Source organism: Strix aluco, chromosome 17 (genome assembly GCF_031877795.1).
Source record: "Strix aluco isolate bStrAlu1 chromosome 17, bStrAlu1.hap1, whole genome shotgun sequence".
In the NCBI taxonomy this organism is placed as follows: Eukaryota; Metazoa; Chordata; class Aves; order Strigiformes; family Strigidae; genus Strix; species Strix aluco.
This window is the reverse complement of record NC_133947.1, coordinates 16,580,173-16,596,980: the sequence shown is the minus strand read 5'-3', so window position 1 is coordinate 16,596,980 and position 16,808 is coordinate 16,580,173. Positions and strand designations below refer to the sequence as shown.

At 59.3% G+C, this 16,808-nt stretch overlaps 1 protein-coding gene across 4 annotated transcripts in view; it reads right to left on the bottom strand.

Moving 5' to 3' along the window:
• The window catches only part of DLGAP4 (DLG associated protein 4), a 153,100-nt gene that overhangs the window by 53,441 nt on the left and 82,851 nt on the right, over positions 1–16,808 (bottom strand). For 2 of the 4 annotated variants that reach the window (XM_074842796.1, XM_074842793.1), the window contains exons 3-8: positions 15,479–16,521; positions 13,902–14,072; positions 7,929–8,146; positions 4,469–4,583; positions 1,474–1,524; positions 55–301 (exon numbers count right to left, since the gene is read on the bottom strand). In XM_074842796.1, the coding sequence (XP_074698897.1) occupies positions 55–301; positions 1,474–1,524; positions 4,469–4,583; positions 7,929–8,146; positions 13,902–14,072; positions 15,479–16,429 (1,753 nt within the window). In that variant the 5' untranslated portion in view covers positions 16,430–16,521. The remainder of the gene's footprint in view (positions 1–54; positions 302–1,473; positions 1,525–4,468; positions 4,584–7,928; positions 8,147–13,901; positions 14,073–15,478; positions 16,522–16,808) is intronic. The other 2 variants (XM_074842794.1, XM_074842795.1) reach the window with 2 other exon arrangements.

Here is a 16,808-nt window from a genome sequence, read left to right as displayed (position 1 = left end):
CTGCCCTCGCGCCCCTTTCCCTCCGCCACCCCACCGCGCACCGCTGGCACTCACTGCTGTTGGTGGGCAGGGTCCTGCTGCCGCTGAGGCTGCCGGCTGTCGGAGGGGAAATGGAGCGGACGGAGCCCGTGTCCTCTTCCTGGGAGCAGCCCGCCTGGATGGCTCGGAGGTAGCTGTGGCTCCGGGAGCGAAAGTAGCTGGGCAGAGGTAGGTCCAGCACCTCCGCGGCGGCCGACTCGGCCTCGCTGTAGGTAGCGTCGCAGACCGCCTCGTACTGCTCCCCCAGCTCTGGCTCTGGTGCCTGCACGGGAAGAGGGGCAGAGCCAGTCAGCCCCTGCCTACAGGCAGCCCTTTCCCTTCCCCTCTGCTCCTCTCCCTGCAGCCACCCTGCTGCCACTCCTGCGTGGTCTTGCTTACGGCGGGCGAGACCGGGAGGTGCAGTGGTCAGTGCTGGTGGGGCGCAGGATGCCCGGGCTCTCCTGGGAGAGAGGGAAGAGGGGACCCTCCTCGGAGGCGAGAGGATCCCTGCTTGTGGAGTAGGAGAGACTTACCACCGCAGTGCCTGGGAAACACCCCCCAGTCTCTGATGGAGAGACTGAGAGCACGTGAGGCTAAAATCCCCGTCCAGCCTCTGACAGGTCCCTCTGCCCCACAAGCACAGCTGGGAGACCCCAGCCTCAGCCACAAGACCCTGCCAGGCAGGGGTGCTCCTTCCTTGGTGGGGGGAGATGGCCTGGTGCTACAGCGGGGTGCAGCGCAGAGAAGGTGGGGAGGTGTGGGCTGGGGGGACAGCCTCCACACTTGACCAAGGACAGGCTGCCTGCACCGCTTCTGGGTGGCACCATCGGGAACCCATCCTACCCCCACCTGCAGTGGGGGACCAGGAGGGGGCTCGGTGGCAGGCCGCAGTGAGGTGTGAGCCAAGCAGGGTCAGCTTTGCTCCCTGATTCTCCTGCTGTCTCCATCTCCCTCCCACCCATGCCCTGCTCTCCAGTAGCAGTGGCTGGTCAAACTTGGACGCAGGAGAGGCTCACCCAGGTTAAACCAGGGCCAGCCTAAAGCAGAGCAGTGTGAAATACAGATGAGAGATGCTGAGTTTGGCCCTGTTGTCCACTTCCATCTCTCCTGGCCCTTTCTTTGGTCTTAAGGACAGTGTTTCTGCCCATCATTGGCAACTGAGCTCCACAAGGTTTGGTTCAAAAAGTTCATCTACTTGCTCCCTAAAACTGTCAGTTCCTAACCCCCCGCCGGGGCCAGGGGAACCAAGCTCTCCAGCTGCCCTGCAGTGCCCAGGTCAGGAGCGCTGCCTTCTCCTCCTCCTTTTCCTCCTCCTCCTCCTCCTCCTCCTCCTCCTGCTGCTGGCCCCGGGTGTGGGCTGACCCCACAGCCTGCCTCACATCCTGCCGTGGGTGTCCAGGCTGACCCGAGAAACCTCCGTGATGAAGGAAGGGGGAAACGCCAGCGGGACGGTACCTGCTCTCCATGGGTAAATATCTGAGGGATAAGTGAGGGGGGTCCAAAGATCTGGAAGAAAGAGTTGGAGAAGGTTAAAGGCCAAGAACGGGGGAGCCCCTCACACAGACAGCCATTGCACAGGGACTGAGGACAAGGGAAGCGGATGGCCCATTCCCCGGGGCCACCGCTGCTGACACTTCAGTACAAACTTCAGAGCTCATAAGATGCCAAGCAAGATGCCGCACAGGCCCGTCAGACAGCGGCGCAAACAGGGCATGGCAAAGCTCCACAGGACGCCTCCCAGATGGAGAGAAGCTGCTGATGCATTCAGCCTGTTGTATGCACCATATATCAATATATGTACACAGGGCACACTTGGGACACACAATGCGGGGACACCCCTTGGCACACATGGGTTGCCTGTGGCTGCCGGACAAGGGCTGCTGTGGCTCCCAGTCAGCACCTCTGTGAAGCCCCCAGCATTGGCCAGTACCTCGCAAAATGGCCAGGAGTAGTGATGGGCCTCTACAGCCCGCAGAGCCGGGGTGGATGCGCAGCCTGAGTGCTCCATGTCGGGAAAACCGTCCTTCACCCTGATGGGGTCAGGTTAGCCACCTTGCTGCTATCTCCTCTGTCCCCGTGCCAGGAAGAAGCCACACAGAAGCAATACTGCCTTCTCTCTATAGCAAAGCCACGGCACACACTCGGCATAAGGACAGACGCCCAAAAGACACTGCACTGCCTGTGGGGAGGAATGCCTTCTCCTCCTCTCCATCCCTGGTCTGCAGAGCACATCCACCCTGTGAGCTCTGCCCTGCGCAAGCCGCCCAAAATGACCCATCTTGGGAAGAATCCAGGCTCAAAATGTACCCAAGGGAAGAGGTTTGGCTCTGGGGGCTGGGTCCAACCATTCTACACCGGGCACAGCTCAAAGTATGGATAAGCAGTGTTGGGGGTCACCAGCTGGCTCTGCCCTTGGTGTGGCAGGTGGATGCTGACATGCACCCCCGGTGAACCCTGCACTTCCAGAGGTTTGTAAGGTGGGGGTCAGCTGGGACAAAACCAAGCAGAGCAGACTTGTCTTTCAGAGCTGGGGATGATTTTGTGTGGAAGGACAGTAGGGTCTTGCTGGACACACAAGGAAGGTGTTGAAGGTCACACAAAAGTGAGGGCAGGGGAGAAACTGCCTCTGACACTGGATGAAAGGGCAGCTCAGACCCACCAGACGATGAGACCAGCACACACTGGTGGCTGTACCAGCTCCATCCATCTGGATCAACAGATACGCAGTTCATGGAGTCCTCTAAATCCCAACCCTGCTGCAACTGAAGTCTCTCTGATTTGGAAGAAAGTGGGCAGCGTGCACATGACGACAGCAACCCCATGCTTGAGCAGGTGCTGAGGCAGTCAGCGTGTCCCCAGCACCACAGTGCTACCAGTCTGGGACTGAGACGGTTTGCCTGGGCAGCTCCTGGCACATCGTGGGCTGCTCAGACCCTCCAGCTCCAAGACCCTTCTGATGTCTTCATGGGGGTGCTGCACTCAGCTGCTAAATGGCAGCTTTAGACAGGGAGAGAGCACAGAGTCATCCCACCCATTGTGTTCACGCAGAGACCTGGCTTCAGACATGGATTTACATGCAAAGGACAAGAATGTGACCTCTTCTCTGTGCAGTGAGACACCCAGCACATTGCTGTTGATGTACAAGGAACGAGACTGACCACAAGGAACACGTACGCCCGCGAGCAATGCCCCATGCCCTTCCCCAAAGCTCTCCACCAAGGGCTCCGACTGCTCTGTGGCAGCAGGAGAAACCAGCCATGGGGCCGGAGAGGCTGGGCTGGGCCGGAGGAGGGCTCAGAGCCCCCCACACAGGGAGGGGACGCCAGCAAACTCCGCTCACCCGCTTCAACACTCTGGTCATGATGCTTTAAATCCCAGCTCACGCTGCTGCCCTTGATCATAGCGCACAGACAGAGCAGAGCTGCGCAGAAGGGGCATGTGTGTGCATGTGTTCCCATGCAGACACATGTGAACAGAGACAGGACATGACAGAGGCCCAGGGTGACAGAGAAACACCTGGGAGAAGCTTGTGGGGAGCCATTGCTGCCCCCGGGACCTCCACATGCATACCAAAAGGACAGGTCCCCGACCTGGGGCTGAGATAAGCACACGGGACCTCTCATCCTGGCATGGATTGTTTCCTGGCCTGTGAGGCAGCTGGCTTATAGCCACCCAAGCCCCAAGCTGCTCCAGAGTAATCCCAAGGGGAGGCATAGCGTGGGACAGGGAGTTAAACCCAGTTTACACTGACTACATGCCAGAGGTTGAGGTCAGGGCATGAGCCCACCCTGTGGCAAGGGGTCTGCCACCCACCATCAGCACCTCACTGGCATCCTTGGCTTTGCCATTCCCAGGGGACCAGGAATATCCAAGGGAGACATCCCCAGCTAGCTGGCACAAATCTCCCAAATTACAGGCATCTTGTTCCTGGGTCCAGTCTGCTGCATGAGGGATGAGGTCCCCTGAGCTAAGCAGGGTTACTGTCCCTGGTGAGCTGCTGCAGGGTCCCAGGCTGAGTGCCACCATTTGCACAGGTGAGGTTGGCCTGGGTGGGTGTGAGGAGCTTGCAGCAGGAGCGAGCAGCCTCGCAGGTGGCTTCTGGATGGTGACATGGTGGGACCCTGTGCTCAGAGCAGCCCTGAGCTTCACCCATTGCTGTGAAGCATTCCTTCGGGCTGCCATACCTGTGGCCACAGCAGAGTGACTTCAGCTGCACCAGCAGTGCTGAGAGGAGGCAAAGCTAGAGGAGGGGGGGTCTAATATGAACCAGAATTAAGGAGCTGGCCTTGATACTTTGCTAAAGCTGCCAGAGAATAGTGTGTGCTATTCCTGGAGTGTAGCCAGTGCCTTATTTTGAAGGGGGAAGAAGATGTTCCTCTCTCCCCTCAGCTGGCCTCCTTTCCCACTGGGGTGTGCCGGTGCAGCGGGGCACAGCGCTCCAGCATCTCACCTGGTTGATGCAACTGGACTCGTTGACGCTGTCGGAGATCTGGTTGTATTCTTCCTCCCAGGTTGGGAACTTCGGAGGTAGGAGGATCTCGACAGAGTCCAGGCGGTCCAGGCTCCTGTCAGCAGAGAGAGAGGGTGTGAGGAGTGTCCCCATGGTGGGGGCAGTGCTGGGGCTGTGCTGGAGCTGCTGCCCCACCAGGGGAGCCAGCCCACCCCTGCCTGTGGCACCCCCTGCCAGGCACAGGCACATGTGGCAGCACAGAGACAATGCTGGGCACCGAGTCCACTGCTCAGCCCCTGCTGCAGCTCCTGGAGTAGAAGGAAGCACTTTCTCACCTTGCTGGCCCTTGACTTGATCTATCAAGTCTGGCACATGGGTGAAGATTTGTGGGGTGCAGGGGAAGGAGAGGGGACAAGACTCTGCCCCCAGGAACGCACTGCAGATGCCAGTTAGTCCAGACAAACCCCAGGGAGCACATGGGGTCTGTGCCGGCCCCCAGAGCCACAGCCCTGGTGACAGAGCAGCTCTCGCACAGGCTGGTGCTGGGAACCAGGGGTCAGGGAAGCTGGCGCTTCCCTGCCTGGAATGGTGGGAAGGGCGTGTGAGGGGTGGGGTGAGAAATTACTTTTAAATGGTATTTTATGGACTTTGCAATTGGAAACATCTGTGGGATTTTTTTGTTCTTTTTATTTGTGTAGAGGAACCCAAAAGATTATCTGGAAGAAGTTCAAGGGGAGCCAAGCCTGAATGACAGTGCTGCAGGAGCAGGGAGGGGTGGTATTTCCAGAGAAGCTTTTGCTGCAGGCTCTGGAAGAAGCACTGTCCCCATGCCCAGGGCTCAGCAGCAGCCTCTGCATCAGGAGAAGAGCAGGGCTATCACTGAGCCCAACCCAGCCAAGACCACAGCTGAGACCCAGCCCCCAGGGGCCAGGAGGGATGTGGAAGGATGGGAGGGACACGGGAGGAAGAGGAGGGATGTGGAAAGGATGCGACTGCCCCATTCTTCTGTTCCACCATGAGACCCTGTGTGAAGGAGTCCTTGTCACAGACCAGGTGGGGCATGGTGGAGGACACAGCCCCCCAGCTGTGGGGACTCTCCCTCTTGAATTGACCATGGTCAGGTCAAGGACCCTTGGGGTGCCACTTCCCCCACATCTGGCAGGGCCATGGGTGCAAAGGTCTGTCCTTCAGCAGCCTGGGGGACAGTGAAGCTGAGGGCAGGGTGCGTCCCAGCTGGGCAGGACCCCTGTGAGTGTGTGGACCACCAGAAAGGACTGTGGCACCTCCTGAGACTCCATCCTGCGGTATGATGAGAGCAGGGAGTAGTCTCATCGGCCAGGGGTGATGGAGGAGACACCCAGCCCCCAGGAGACCCACTGCTGAGTGGCCAAGGACAATGCGGTGTCCCAAGCCCTGGGCTATCCATTTATTGCCTTGTTTCCCTCGGCCTGAGAGGGTTTTGTCTGTGAGCTCACCACGCACCCGTGGTGGGAGTCAGTTGTGTCCTGGGGCAGGCAGCGACCCTGCCAGCATCCCTGTGTCCACCCTGTCAGCCTTCACCCTGACCTGCCCCTGCAGCCTGCCCGTGGGGAAACTGAGTCACCAAGCAGGCGACGGACGCTGGAAGGGCAGAGACTCTCTCGCAGGGACAGATCGTGTCTCACTCCTCTGTGCCTTGGCCTGGCTAAGGCCGCAGCTCTCCTCCGTCCTGTCCCAAACCACAGGTCCGGTGCCCCTCGGCTGGTGGAGCCCGGAGATGGCCCCCGCAGCTCTGGGGAGACGGAGGATGCTGGCGAGGGGCTGTGCCAGGGCAGGGTGCCCCCGCTGCGGTCCCAGGGCTGTGCCAGCCTGGAGGGGCACCCTAGGGAGGCCCTGCAGCGCCCGAGGCGGCCACAGCATCCCAAAAGCTCCTCGGCGAGGTGGGGAGAGGCGAGGGGGTGGTCAGCAGATGGCAGCCGTGCTCATGCTCCGGCGCCGGCTGGGCGAGCGCTCGGGCCTGTCCTGCGCCCGGCACAAGCCCTGGGCAGCCCGGGGCGGGGGGCACGGCCAGGCCGGGATCCATGACCCCGCCGGAGCGCAGCGCCAGGGGCTGCGGAGCCCCCTCCTTCCAGGCAGGATCTGCCCGGGGCAAGCCCTCGCCGCCCAGCCCTGCCGCAGCCCTCCTCTCCCGTGTGGCCGCATCCACGGCTCTGCCCCTGCTCAAACACCCCGCCCTGACTTAGCCCCTTCCTCAAAGCTCTGTGGGCTCTGGCTGGACCCCAGCAGCCCGGCTGAGCTCTTGCCCTGATGGACATGACCTGAACGGACACTGAGCCCAAGACAGGAAGAACCTCAGTCTCTCAACTTGGCTTATTTTGCATCAGAGACCCCCGGATCCAGCTCTGCTCCCCCTGGAGTGGATGGGAATGCAGGGAACAGGGATGGATTCAGAGCAGGCATTCCCAAGGCACTCCGCAGATAATTTTGTCACCATCTCTCAGCAGAAGGCAGCATCTGGTCTGCAATCTGAAGCCACCGTGAGGGATCTCCACACTGCCTGCTGCACCCTCACTCCCTCCTGGCTCTGTCTGCTGAACATCAGCAGTCCATCTGCGGTGGCTCCTGCCTCCTCCTGCCCCTCCGTGCTGCTCACATCCTCCCGAGTGGCAGCATCTGAAGCACTGACAGTCTGTGACAGCCCCTGGGTGCCTTGTCCTGGGAAGTGGAGCAGCTGGTGAGGACACTGTACAGCATCACTCCTGGTCAGGTGGTCCATGTTGACCCTGTCCTGCAAGGACCAGCCTCTTTCCCAGGAAGCTTTTGCTGTGTTCCCCTTGCTCTGCTGTCTATCATCTGGCTCAAGCCACTCTGGGTCTTCCTCCCTCAATACCTGGTCCCAGACCTCTCAGCTCATGTCTCCCAGCCTCAGGGTATTACCCAGCCTAGTGCGCCAAGGGGGCACTTTCTGGCTGGTCCCAGAGTCCCCAGAACACCTGTGGAGCAAAGCCGATGGCACGGTCCCAGCAGCTGGTGGGCCACGTGCCAAGTGTCCTCAGCCATGCTGGTGGAGCATCTTCCATGTCTCAGTAGCATCATGAGGTTGGGATCTCTGCACTCCCTCAGAGGAGCAGATGCTTATAGAGGAAATCCAGCCAGCTCCATCACAGGAGTGCCCTCCCTGTCGCTGAGGGGACAGGGACCTGGAGCAGCTCCTAACACCAGGGCTATTTGGAGTCACCAGGATGGAAAGCTCTCTCCATTCCTCTGGCACATCTCCTCCTGTCCTGCTCGTCTCCCCATCTCTCTGCCCGTGGGCAGGCTGAGCTGGTGTGGGCAGGCTGAGCCAGTGTGCAGGAGCTCTGCTGGGCTCTGGTCCCCACATGGGGTGTCCACGTGGGTGCTGCTGGCTAGACCCCAGCACTTGCTTCTGGTGTGGCCCCTGGGGCCCTGTGCAGAGATCCCGGAGGAGCTCCAGCATTACCTTTGTGTGGTGCTCTGCTCACTCAGGGACTGTTGGGTGGCCTTGAGGTAACTCTGCCTCCGAGCTGCAGTTTTCGGGGATGGTTTGGGGCTGGTTTCTGAGTCTTCACTATCATCATCCCCCATGGCTTTGATGTAACTCCCGCTCCGCATGCGCCGGCACGGGATCTCGCTGTCTTTTTCTCGAGACAGCGTGTTGTTCCACTCCCCCTGAGGCACCTGTAAGAGGAAGGGGAGCATGAGCAGATGTGAGGGACGGCACCTCTGGGACCAGCAGGATCATGGGGGCCTGGGGGGATCGGTGGCAAGGACAGCTGTTGGACCCTCAGCTGGAGTGTAGTGGGAATGGGCAACGCAATTCCTTTCCAACCCGCCCTTACCAGTTCATGCCAGGCAGCCCTGTGTTTGATTGCTTCTGTTTTAGCACATCTACCCACAGCCACTCGCCCCCCCACCACTGCAGATCACCTCACAACGGACCATGCTTACGCAGTTGATACAAGCTGCACGATGCCAGACATAGGTGGGAAGGGAAGAGTCTCACCAGATTTGTGCTGGGCATTGGGACAGGAGTGGCACACAGTTGTTCAATGCAAAGCCCCCACTCATTTAACGTAAAGTGCCCGTACTGTTCAGGCCAAGGCAATCAAGAGCTGTTTTAGACCAGGACCTGTCGAACAGAGCCTAGACCTTCACTAGGTCCAACACCCTTTAAGGTTTCTGAGTTGAATGTGACTCTTAGTGACCTAAATTAATTTCTGAAGCCAAGCCAGGCCTTCACAAGTTCCTCTAGAGCAGCTCGGGCACATAGACCTCTGCACAGAGATTAGTACCTTGTGCAAGAAAAGCACAACTTCACTGAGATGACAACTCTGCAATCAATTTAAGGCAGACATGGTCTCTTGTTCCCTCATTAGAGATGGGCAAGCTGATGTTTCCACTAGAGGCCTGAAGCACTGAGCAACTGAAGTGATGAACAGCCCTGCCTGCCTGTCCCGCAAAGGGTTTGTGTAGGTGATCGGAGGCACAGCCAAGGTTCTTGGCCAGCAGCAGAGCCAGACGTCAGCCCAGGACTGATCAGGATAAGAACCACACACAATGAGGGACAGGTGAGAAGAAAGATGGGGAAACCTGAGTTGCCAGGAGCAAGCCTTGGTTTTGTGGCTAACTTGGTTTATAGCTGGTCTTTGACCTGCCCTTGAGCTGAGGAGACGTGGTCAAGGAGAAGCAAAGGAAGATGTGAGGAATGCAGCAATGTGCAAACCATGCAGACACTGGGACAACCCAAGGCCCCCCAGTCTGCTGAGGGAAGCAGGCTGCTTGGGGACCGCCATGGGGAACAGCAAAGGGTCTTGTACTGAGCGCAGCTCGTGCTGCCGAGAGCATCCATGTTGACTCTGCTGGATGGAGCTGTTGGATTTGCCCTGCTCCCGAGGGGGCTGTGGGATTAATCAGTCAGTGTTTATACAGTGCTTTGGGGATGCACAGAGCTGAGTTGCAGCTAACTGTGAAGAGCCAGAGCTGTTAAGCGCTGCGTGGTTCCTGTTCCCCTCCTTGTTCACAGCAGGCATGTTCTGTGGGAGCCAGAGCCAGCCTGAGGGTGCCGTCTGCTGCTTGTGGGGTGCAACATCTTCAGATGAGCTTCAGATCTGCAGGTAGTGGCTTCTCATTCTCCTGCGAGGGCCTGTGGTGTGCCAGATGCAGGCTCAATACACGCACAGCTTAGCTCACTCTGAGGCCTTGCTTCTGCCCAAAGGATCCAGGAGTTCAGCCTGTGTCCTGCCAACCTGCTGCTTGGGTTCAGGACAAGGCAAGGGGTGACCCCAGCACTAGGTGGAGCAGAACCCAAACAGCCTGTGGGACTGCTTTGGTGATGGGCCTCCCGCCACGATGTGCACCCATGAGTCAGGACCCGTATTATTGGGGGACACAGAACAGTGAGCCAGGGGCATCGTGCTGCCTGTGTGCAAGATGCAGGTGGAGACAGACCTGGCCAGGCCTCCCAGGCCCCACTCGCTGCTGCCGTGGGTTTTCCCGGCTCTTTTCACTCTGCCTCCTGCAAGGCTCATGCTTGGCAATGGCTTCTGGGCTGGCTGCTTGCAAGACTGCCCCGCTCAGGAGCTACTGGGTTTTATCTGGCAGGTTCCTACAAAAGTAAGAGCAGGGAGCCCTTTCTCCTCTGGGTGTGAGTGCTCCCTCTGCCCTGGCACAGCTGCCTGCATTGAGGCCAGCCAGGAGGGACCCTGTGGCTCCAGCTGAGTCCTGCCATGGGAGAGATCCCACAGGTCACTGGAGTGGCTGGCTCTGACCTTTCCTAAATGAGACAGGGGCCCTGAGAAGCACTTCTGTACCCACCAGCTTGGCATCAGGTCTGACTTGAGACTGTGTTTTGCTGCCTGCCTTCTCTGAGGGATGAGTTGCAGCCTCCTGCCTGCAAGGATCTTGGGTCAATAAGGGGCTGGGGCAACAGGGCAGATGGGGCTGGAGTCTGCAGCCCCTGGCTAAGGAGGTGAGAGCCTGTCAGCACCCAACCAAGCAGGGGCCAGGGGACTACACAGCCATTCCCTATGCAGAGGCAGATGCTGTGTTTTGTGGGGCAGTGAGAGGTGCTGGGCTTGGCCCAGTGAGCCCGAGGACAGAGCGGGTATTAAGACCTCAGGCTCTTGTGGCCACACTGATGCTGCTCCTTGAGGGCAGGGTCTTTGGGTTTCTCAGCTCTGCCTGGGCTTGTGCATCTGCCTCCTGGCCTTGGGCACGCTTGGCTCTAGGCAAAGCAACACAAAGACAGCGTTTTAGGTATGTCTCTGCTGGTGCAGCTTGTCTACAGCAGTGTGAGCCAAGCATCCCCCAGCACTGCCTGCCCCATATGGACCCTGTCCCTGTCCTAGGGACAGCCTCCATCAGCTTCCCTGTCGCATTGCGACAGTCCCCTGGTCCTGACTGAGCTGCCTTATTTCTCCTTTCCCTCGCCCCTCCTCTACTTTGCACCTTGGCAAGGCAGCAAGAAACAAGGTGCTCCACATTCCGGTTTAGCAGCATCAAGGGGAAGGAAGATGCTTGGCAGGACACCCTTTGAATCTGGAGCCCCAGTTTGGAGCGTGTCCTGCCTCTGTCTGCACACAGAGTTCACAGGGACTCCCACAGCTCTTGCTCCCATGGGACAGAGTGCAGGACAAGTGTTTCAAAAGTGCTGCACCTGAAAAGACAAGTAGGTACCCTTGGGGATCTCTGAAAGCAGTGCAGGTACTTGAGGTGCTGTTCAGGATCCTCCAGGGTGCTTCTCTGCACCTTCAGGCACCTGAGGATGCGAGGAGCCTGTCCCACTGTCTGTGAAGCTCTGTGATGGGGGTGAAGAGCCCAGAGCACCTCTTGCTGTCAAGGGACATACTTCGACTGTGGCCAGTGCAGCACCTCGATGGCAGCAACCTTCCTGGCAGCTGAGACCCTGGGCTCTGAACACAGCCCGTGTATTACAGAAAGGACAAAGTGGAAATGAGGGCTGCCTTGTGTTGCAGCCGGGCCTGGCACAGAGAAGCTCAGGAGGCTCCTCACAGGCTGTGGGAGCCTTGCTGGTCTTCGTGCTGCTCTTCCAGATGTAGGCTTGTTTCTGCCCATGGTGGTTTGGTTGATGTGAAAGGGGTGGGAGCAAGAGGATGCTCGGGTCGAGAGCCTTTGTAGGTAGGTGGCTGCAGGCACAGAGGGCTTGGGGATCCATCCTGCCCAGTGACTGCACAGGAGTGGACAGCAGAGATGCTCTGCCAGGCTTCAGGATGCGGATCCTCCTTTCTGACCAGTCTTGGTCCGTGCGGTGCTCCATGGTGCAGGCGTGTGGGATTCAGGCACATGTCCGTCCCTGGGAACTGGGCTCCGCTGACACCATCCTGGCACAATACTGCACGTTGCAAAGAAGCAGTGCCTTCTGGCTCCTCTGCTCTCTGTGCCGTGAGCTGTGCGTGGAGGGAAAAGGAAAGAAGGGGCCACGCAGCAGTTTCCCCCTACCTTAATACTGCCTGGGGCATCCCCCCCTACTTTAGTACCGCCTGGGGCATTCCCCAGCCACCTGGAGCATTAACAGAGAGGAGAGAGGAGGGAAGGGGAAATCTCCAATCCTGGGTGCTGGGCGGGGGTGAAAGAGCTGCGCTGCTCCCATCGTTTTGGTGAGGTCTGGGGGAAGAGAGACTCGCAGAGCAAACAGGGTTTCCACTCACACGTGTGCCAGCTCTGACATGCACCCCGGCACACACAGACATGCACACACATGAATACACCCGCCGAGGCACCGCAGGGCTGGACGCAGTGTGCAGGGATGAACGTGCCATGCAGCCAGGCTCCAACGCAGAGACTGAGCCCGATGCGGGTACACCGCTGCTCCCTCCAGGGCCGGATCCCTCGTGGTGTCCCGAAGGCTATGTGTGGTCTCAGGCATGTCCTCAAGAATGAAAGCTGGAGCTCAGACTGCCTATGGGGTCCATCTGTCCTTTTGGCAGGGCACCCTCTGGGCAGAACCTGGCCTGGGTTTCCTGCCCCATGAGATCTCTGTGGGGCTGCCGTGAGGGCAGCCAGCATCTGCGGGGTGGCTGGCACTGGACAGGCTACCCACTCTGGATTACAAATTTATTTTTTGGGCTACTGGGGATTAAGGAAGCTTTGGTGCGGTCTGACTGTAAGTGGGGTTGGGGCAGCTAACCTGGATGATGCATCAGACTAACGGTGCCTGTGATATGACTCTGTCCCCTGAGAGCCCCAACACTGCCCATCCCTTCGATGTGGTCTCAGTATCCATGAACACGGGTCCTAGTCTGTGTCTGGGGCAGAAATGCTGCTCAGCTCTGCCTGCTGCTGTTCACCCCCTGCCTGGGCCATCTCTCACTCCAAGGAGCTTCTTGGCCACTGGGATCCTGACCCTTCAGCCTCTTCCCTTGCACTGCCAGCTGCACGTGGGGCCCATGGGGAGGAGGGAACAGGGGATGGGGAACGCAGCCTCCTTCCCTGGGGACTGTGCTCTAAGGACAGTGCTCTGTCACCTTGGGGACTGCTCTGGAGAAACCCCCCACCCTGACAGGACAGGACCTGGAGCTGGGTGATCACCCACTCTCAGCTCTAATGTCTGGGTCTGGGCCTGGGCCTGGAAACACCACATGGATCCCCAATAGTCCCAGATGAGCCCCAAGACTAGAGGCTGCAAATGGGGCAGAGGAGGTGAATAGCCTTGGGGCCTCACCCCACCCTGGAGGCTGGAGTGTCCTGTTGTCCCCATCCCACTCCTCCTGCCCTTCCTCATGTCAGAGGGGCACTTCTCCATCTCTGGGACCCACCGGGCATTTCTACTTTGCAGCAGCCCTGTCCGCAGCAGGTGGAGCCTCTGTGCTCCCCAGGCACTGGGCTCAGTGCACCCGCAGATGCAGGTGGTCCCTCACCATGGCACAAGCAGGGAGTGGGCTCGTCCTGCTCCAGGGAGGAGTGGGTGGCAGGGGACACGTGGCCTTGCAAGAGGACATTTCCCACACACCAGACTCCAGAGGTGACTTCTCCATCGCCAGCTTAGTCCCCTTCCTGTGCCAAGGAGAGGTCTGGATACAATCACCCCATCCTATCCCGGGGGCCCTGTGCCCTGCCGGTGCACCGGGCTCACACCGGCTGTCTGGGGGCAAGGTCAGCCCAAGCATCTGTGACCTGTTGGCTTGCGGGGGCACTGAACGTCATGTTTTCTGGCCTGGGTGCCTGGGGTCTTGACTTTGCTGGTGAGATGTTGCCAGCCACGGGGGCTGCCCCAGGTGCTCAGGATGCCGCTCACACCCCGGCGTCCCCCAGTGCCTCTCCAGCCATGCTGCCAGCGGCTGCCAGCTGCTCCCTACCCAGGCTGCTCCCGCTCCAAGTCTGGTGGCACCGGCTGCCGACCCCGTCCGATGGTCCCAGGAGGGTCAGGGCAGGGAGGGAGCTGGGCAAAAGCTTCCCCTCAAAACAAGATCCCTACCTGGCCGCTGCCTGCGTCGGTCGGCCCAGGGCTGAGGGGCTGGTCCCACCTCCGTGGGGGCTCGCTCGGCTGCAGCGGGGCGGCACCCGTGTCCTCCCAGCCGAGCGGTGGGGCTGCCCAGCTGCTGGCCGGGCTCACGCCACCCAGCTGTGCCCACAGCCCTCCGTCAGGCTGTCGAGAAACGGAGGCTCATTACATGGGTGGGGAATAACGAGCAGGGCAGTCTCGTACCCCCGGCCGTGGCCACACCCCGGGAGGTGAGGTGAGGGGCTCTGGGGGTCGCATTCGGTGCCCGGGGCTGCCTGCTCTGGGCTCTGCCGCCGCCCCCGGAGGGGGAACAGTGCCAGCGGATATTTTGTCTGTAGCTCTTTAAACTCCTAACCTTAACTGAAAGGAAGGGGGCAAAGAAAAAGAAACCAGGCCGAGAACATTTTTTCTGATGATGTTCCTGACGCAAAAAGTCCCCCTGAAATTTGATTTGCTTCCGTGGCCAGCAAGGTATTGAAAGCAGAGTGTGCTTTCAATAAATTAATTGCTCTTTAAAGCGTCTAAAGCCGCTGGCCACAGCCAGGGGAGCCCATGACACCTTTGCATTAAAAAGAATGCTGGAGATTTACATACATAGATTAGTCCCCTCCTCCCCCCATCCAGGCCTGGCTTATTTATCTTCATTCCTCTATCTAGGGCACAACCAGGTTTATGTTCTTCAAGCGCCGCTTTTTGAAACCGCCAGTGACCTGGCGCTCTTGGTGATGGGGGGGTGGTTCAAACCAGCATTAGCCATGCAGGCTTCTGCCATGCAAACGGGGCGGCTGGCACTGCCCTCCTGGCCCCACAGCCCTGCCCCGCGTCCGGGTGAGCAGCAAAGGCAGCCATGCCCCGCGGAGCTGCAGGTCCTACCAGCGCTCCGGGGAAGCTCTGTAGAGCGGGGCTTACTGGGCACGCCGGCACATCCTTGCGATGCGTGGATATAAAGGGTTAAGTGTTAGTTATCACTGGTGACCTTCAGACCGCGGGATGGCAGCGGCGCCTGGCCAGAGGCTGGGGAGCTGTGTCCGGGTGGGATATGAGCCGTGGCTCCTCGGCATGCCCAGCTGCCTGGGCACTGAGTGGAAACAGTTACGTGTGGGCAGCTTCGTGCCTGGCTGTCCAGGATTCTACCCCACCACGGCATCTGCAGGGTCTGGGTGGGCAGCGGGGGGGTGCTGGGGTCCTGCAGCAAATGGGGATGACAGCAGAGGGTGCCGAGGCTGTGGTGTGGGCACATCACCTCCTCCCCACATTACCATGGTCCAGCACAGGGGCTGGGGGGGCCTGGGGCAGCGCTGCAGCTGGGGGAGCTGGGCCCCATCAGCACCAGTGTCCCCGCAGGAGGTGTGGTGGCCTGTCTCTGGGGGTCTTGGTGAATTTAACCCCCCTCAGCCGTCTCCTGGCAATGTGAGTTGAGGTGGCAGCTGAATCATCTGGAGCTGTTTGATAAGGTCTACTGGGCAATAGGACGCCTACTGAGAGGGTGTCCCCTGTCTTCCTGCACTCTCCCTGCATGGAGCAAGCCATAACCCCCCCGCTGCACCCACCTGCAGGTAGTGGTAGGCCAAGTCTTGATGGCAGGACTTGGATTTCAGCAAGGCTTTGTCGATCGTGGCAGAGGCCTTCTGGCATACTTCCCGGGCATGGCTGAGTGTCAGCGTGGACCAGGAGCCCCTCTTAATGTAGTTGGAGTCATTGTTGATGGGGATATTGGTGCAAGGGGTGACCTTGAGGTCGTTATTGCTCTTGGAGGATTTCAGCATGTGCTCGCTGATGGTATTGTAAGCGTGCATGAAATACTTCGGCTGGCTGTGGTCCGGCTGCCGGCCCAGTGTCATGAGGCCCATTGGGTTGCGGTAGCTGCAGGTATCGCTGTCTAAATTGTCATCTGAGCTCCACCAGCCTGATATGTTGGATCTGGTCCTGCGCTTGGGCTCGGAGGTCTTAGCTCGGTCTTTGCTCTTGCTTCTCCGGTTTTGCTTGGGATCATCCCCCCCCTTCTTGCCATTCACGTTGCCTTTGGTGGGGCCTTCCAGAGACTGGGACTTGGCAAATAGCTTCTGGACAGAGTGGACAAGGTGCCGGATGCGCCCAGGGCTCTCGCTCCGGTGCTTCGCGTCGCTCCTCTGAAACTGGAGGGTGCTGAAGCCGTCTCTGTGGATGGGGAGCTGCTTCTCAAACTGGTCAAGGAGGTTTGCAGGCAGGCGGTTGATTTTAGTGGCTTGGGCATGGCTTGGAAAAGGGTTGTCGTCTGGGACCTCGAAGTGGGAGTTGTAATGGATGCGGGGGAAAGTGCTGCTGTTGGAGATCTGATTGTTGAGTGGAAGGAGGCAGTCTCCATGGAGGGTATTCTGGGTTGGGAATCGAGGGTCCATGGCGAAGGAGTCAGTGGGGCTGAGGAGATAAGGGTTCCTGTCCTGGGGGGCATAAAGAGAGTCTTGAGGGGAGTCCAGGTTATCGGAGAGGTGGCGGCTTCTGTTATCTCCTAAGCCCTTCATGGTCCCAGTGTTTCCTAGACCATCGCTCAGGGATGGTGCGGCAGAGCCCTTGCAGGAGCGCTGACCCTCCTCCCCCGCAGACTTCCCTGCACCTGGAGGAAGAGGACAGATGCTCAGAGCCTGCCGAGAACTCTTTGGCAGCCCATTCCTCACCGGGGCGTCCTTGCGAGGGCTGTCCCAGCTCTAAAAGCAAATGCCACCAAGGTTAAGGAACAAAGGAGAGAAGCAGGATGGGGGAGATGGCAGGGAAGGAGGGGAGAAGAAGGGGCATGAGACCAGGGGCTGGAGAGAACAGGGAACAGGAGCAGAGGCGGGGAAGGATTCATTCTTTCTAGCTGCAGTTTAAGTGCTTGTGTGTCTCAGTGCTCAACCACAGGCT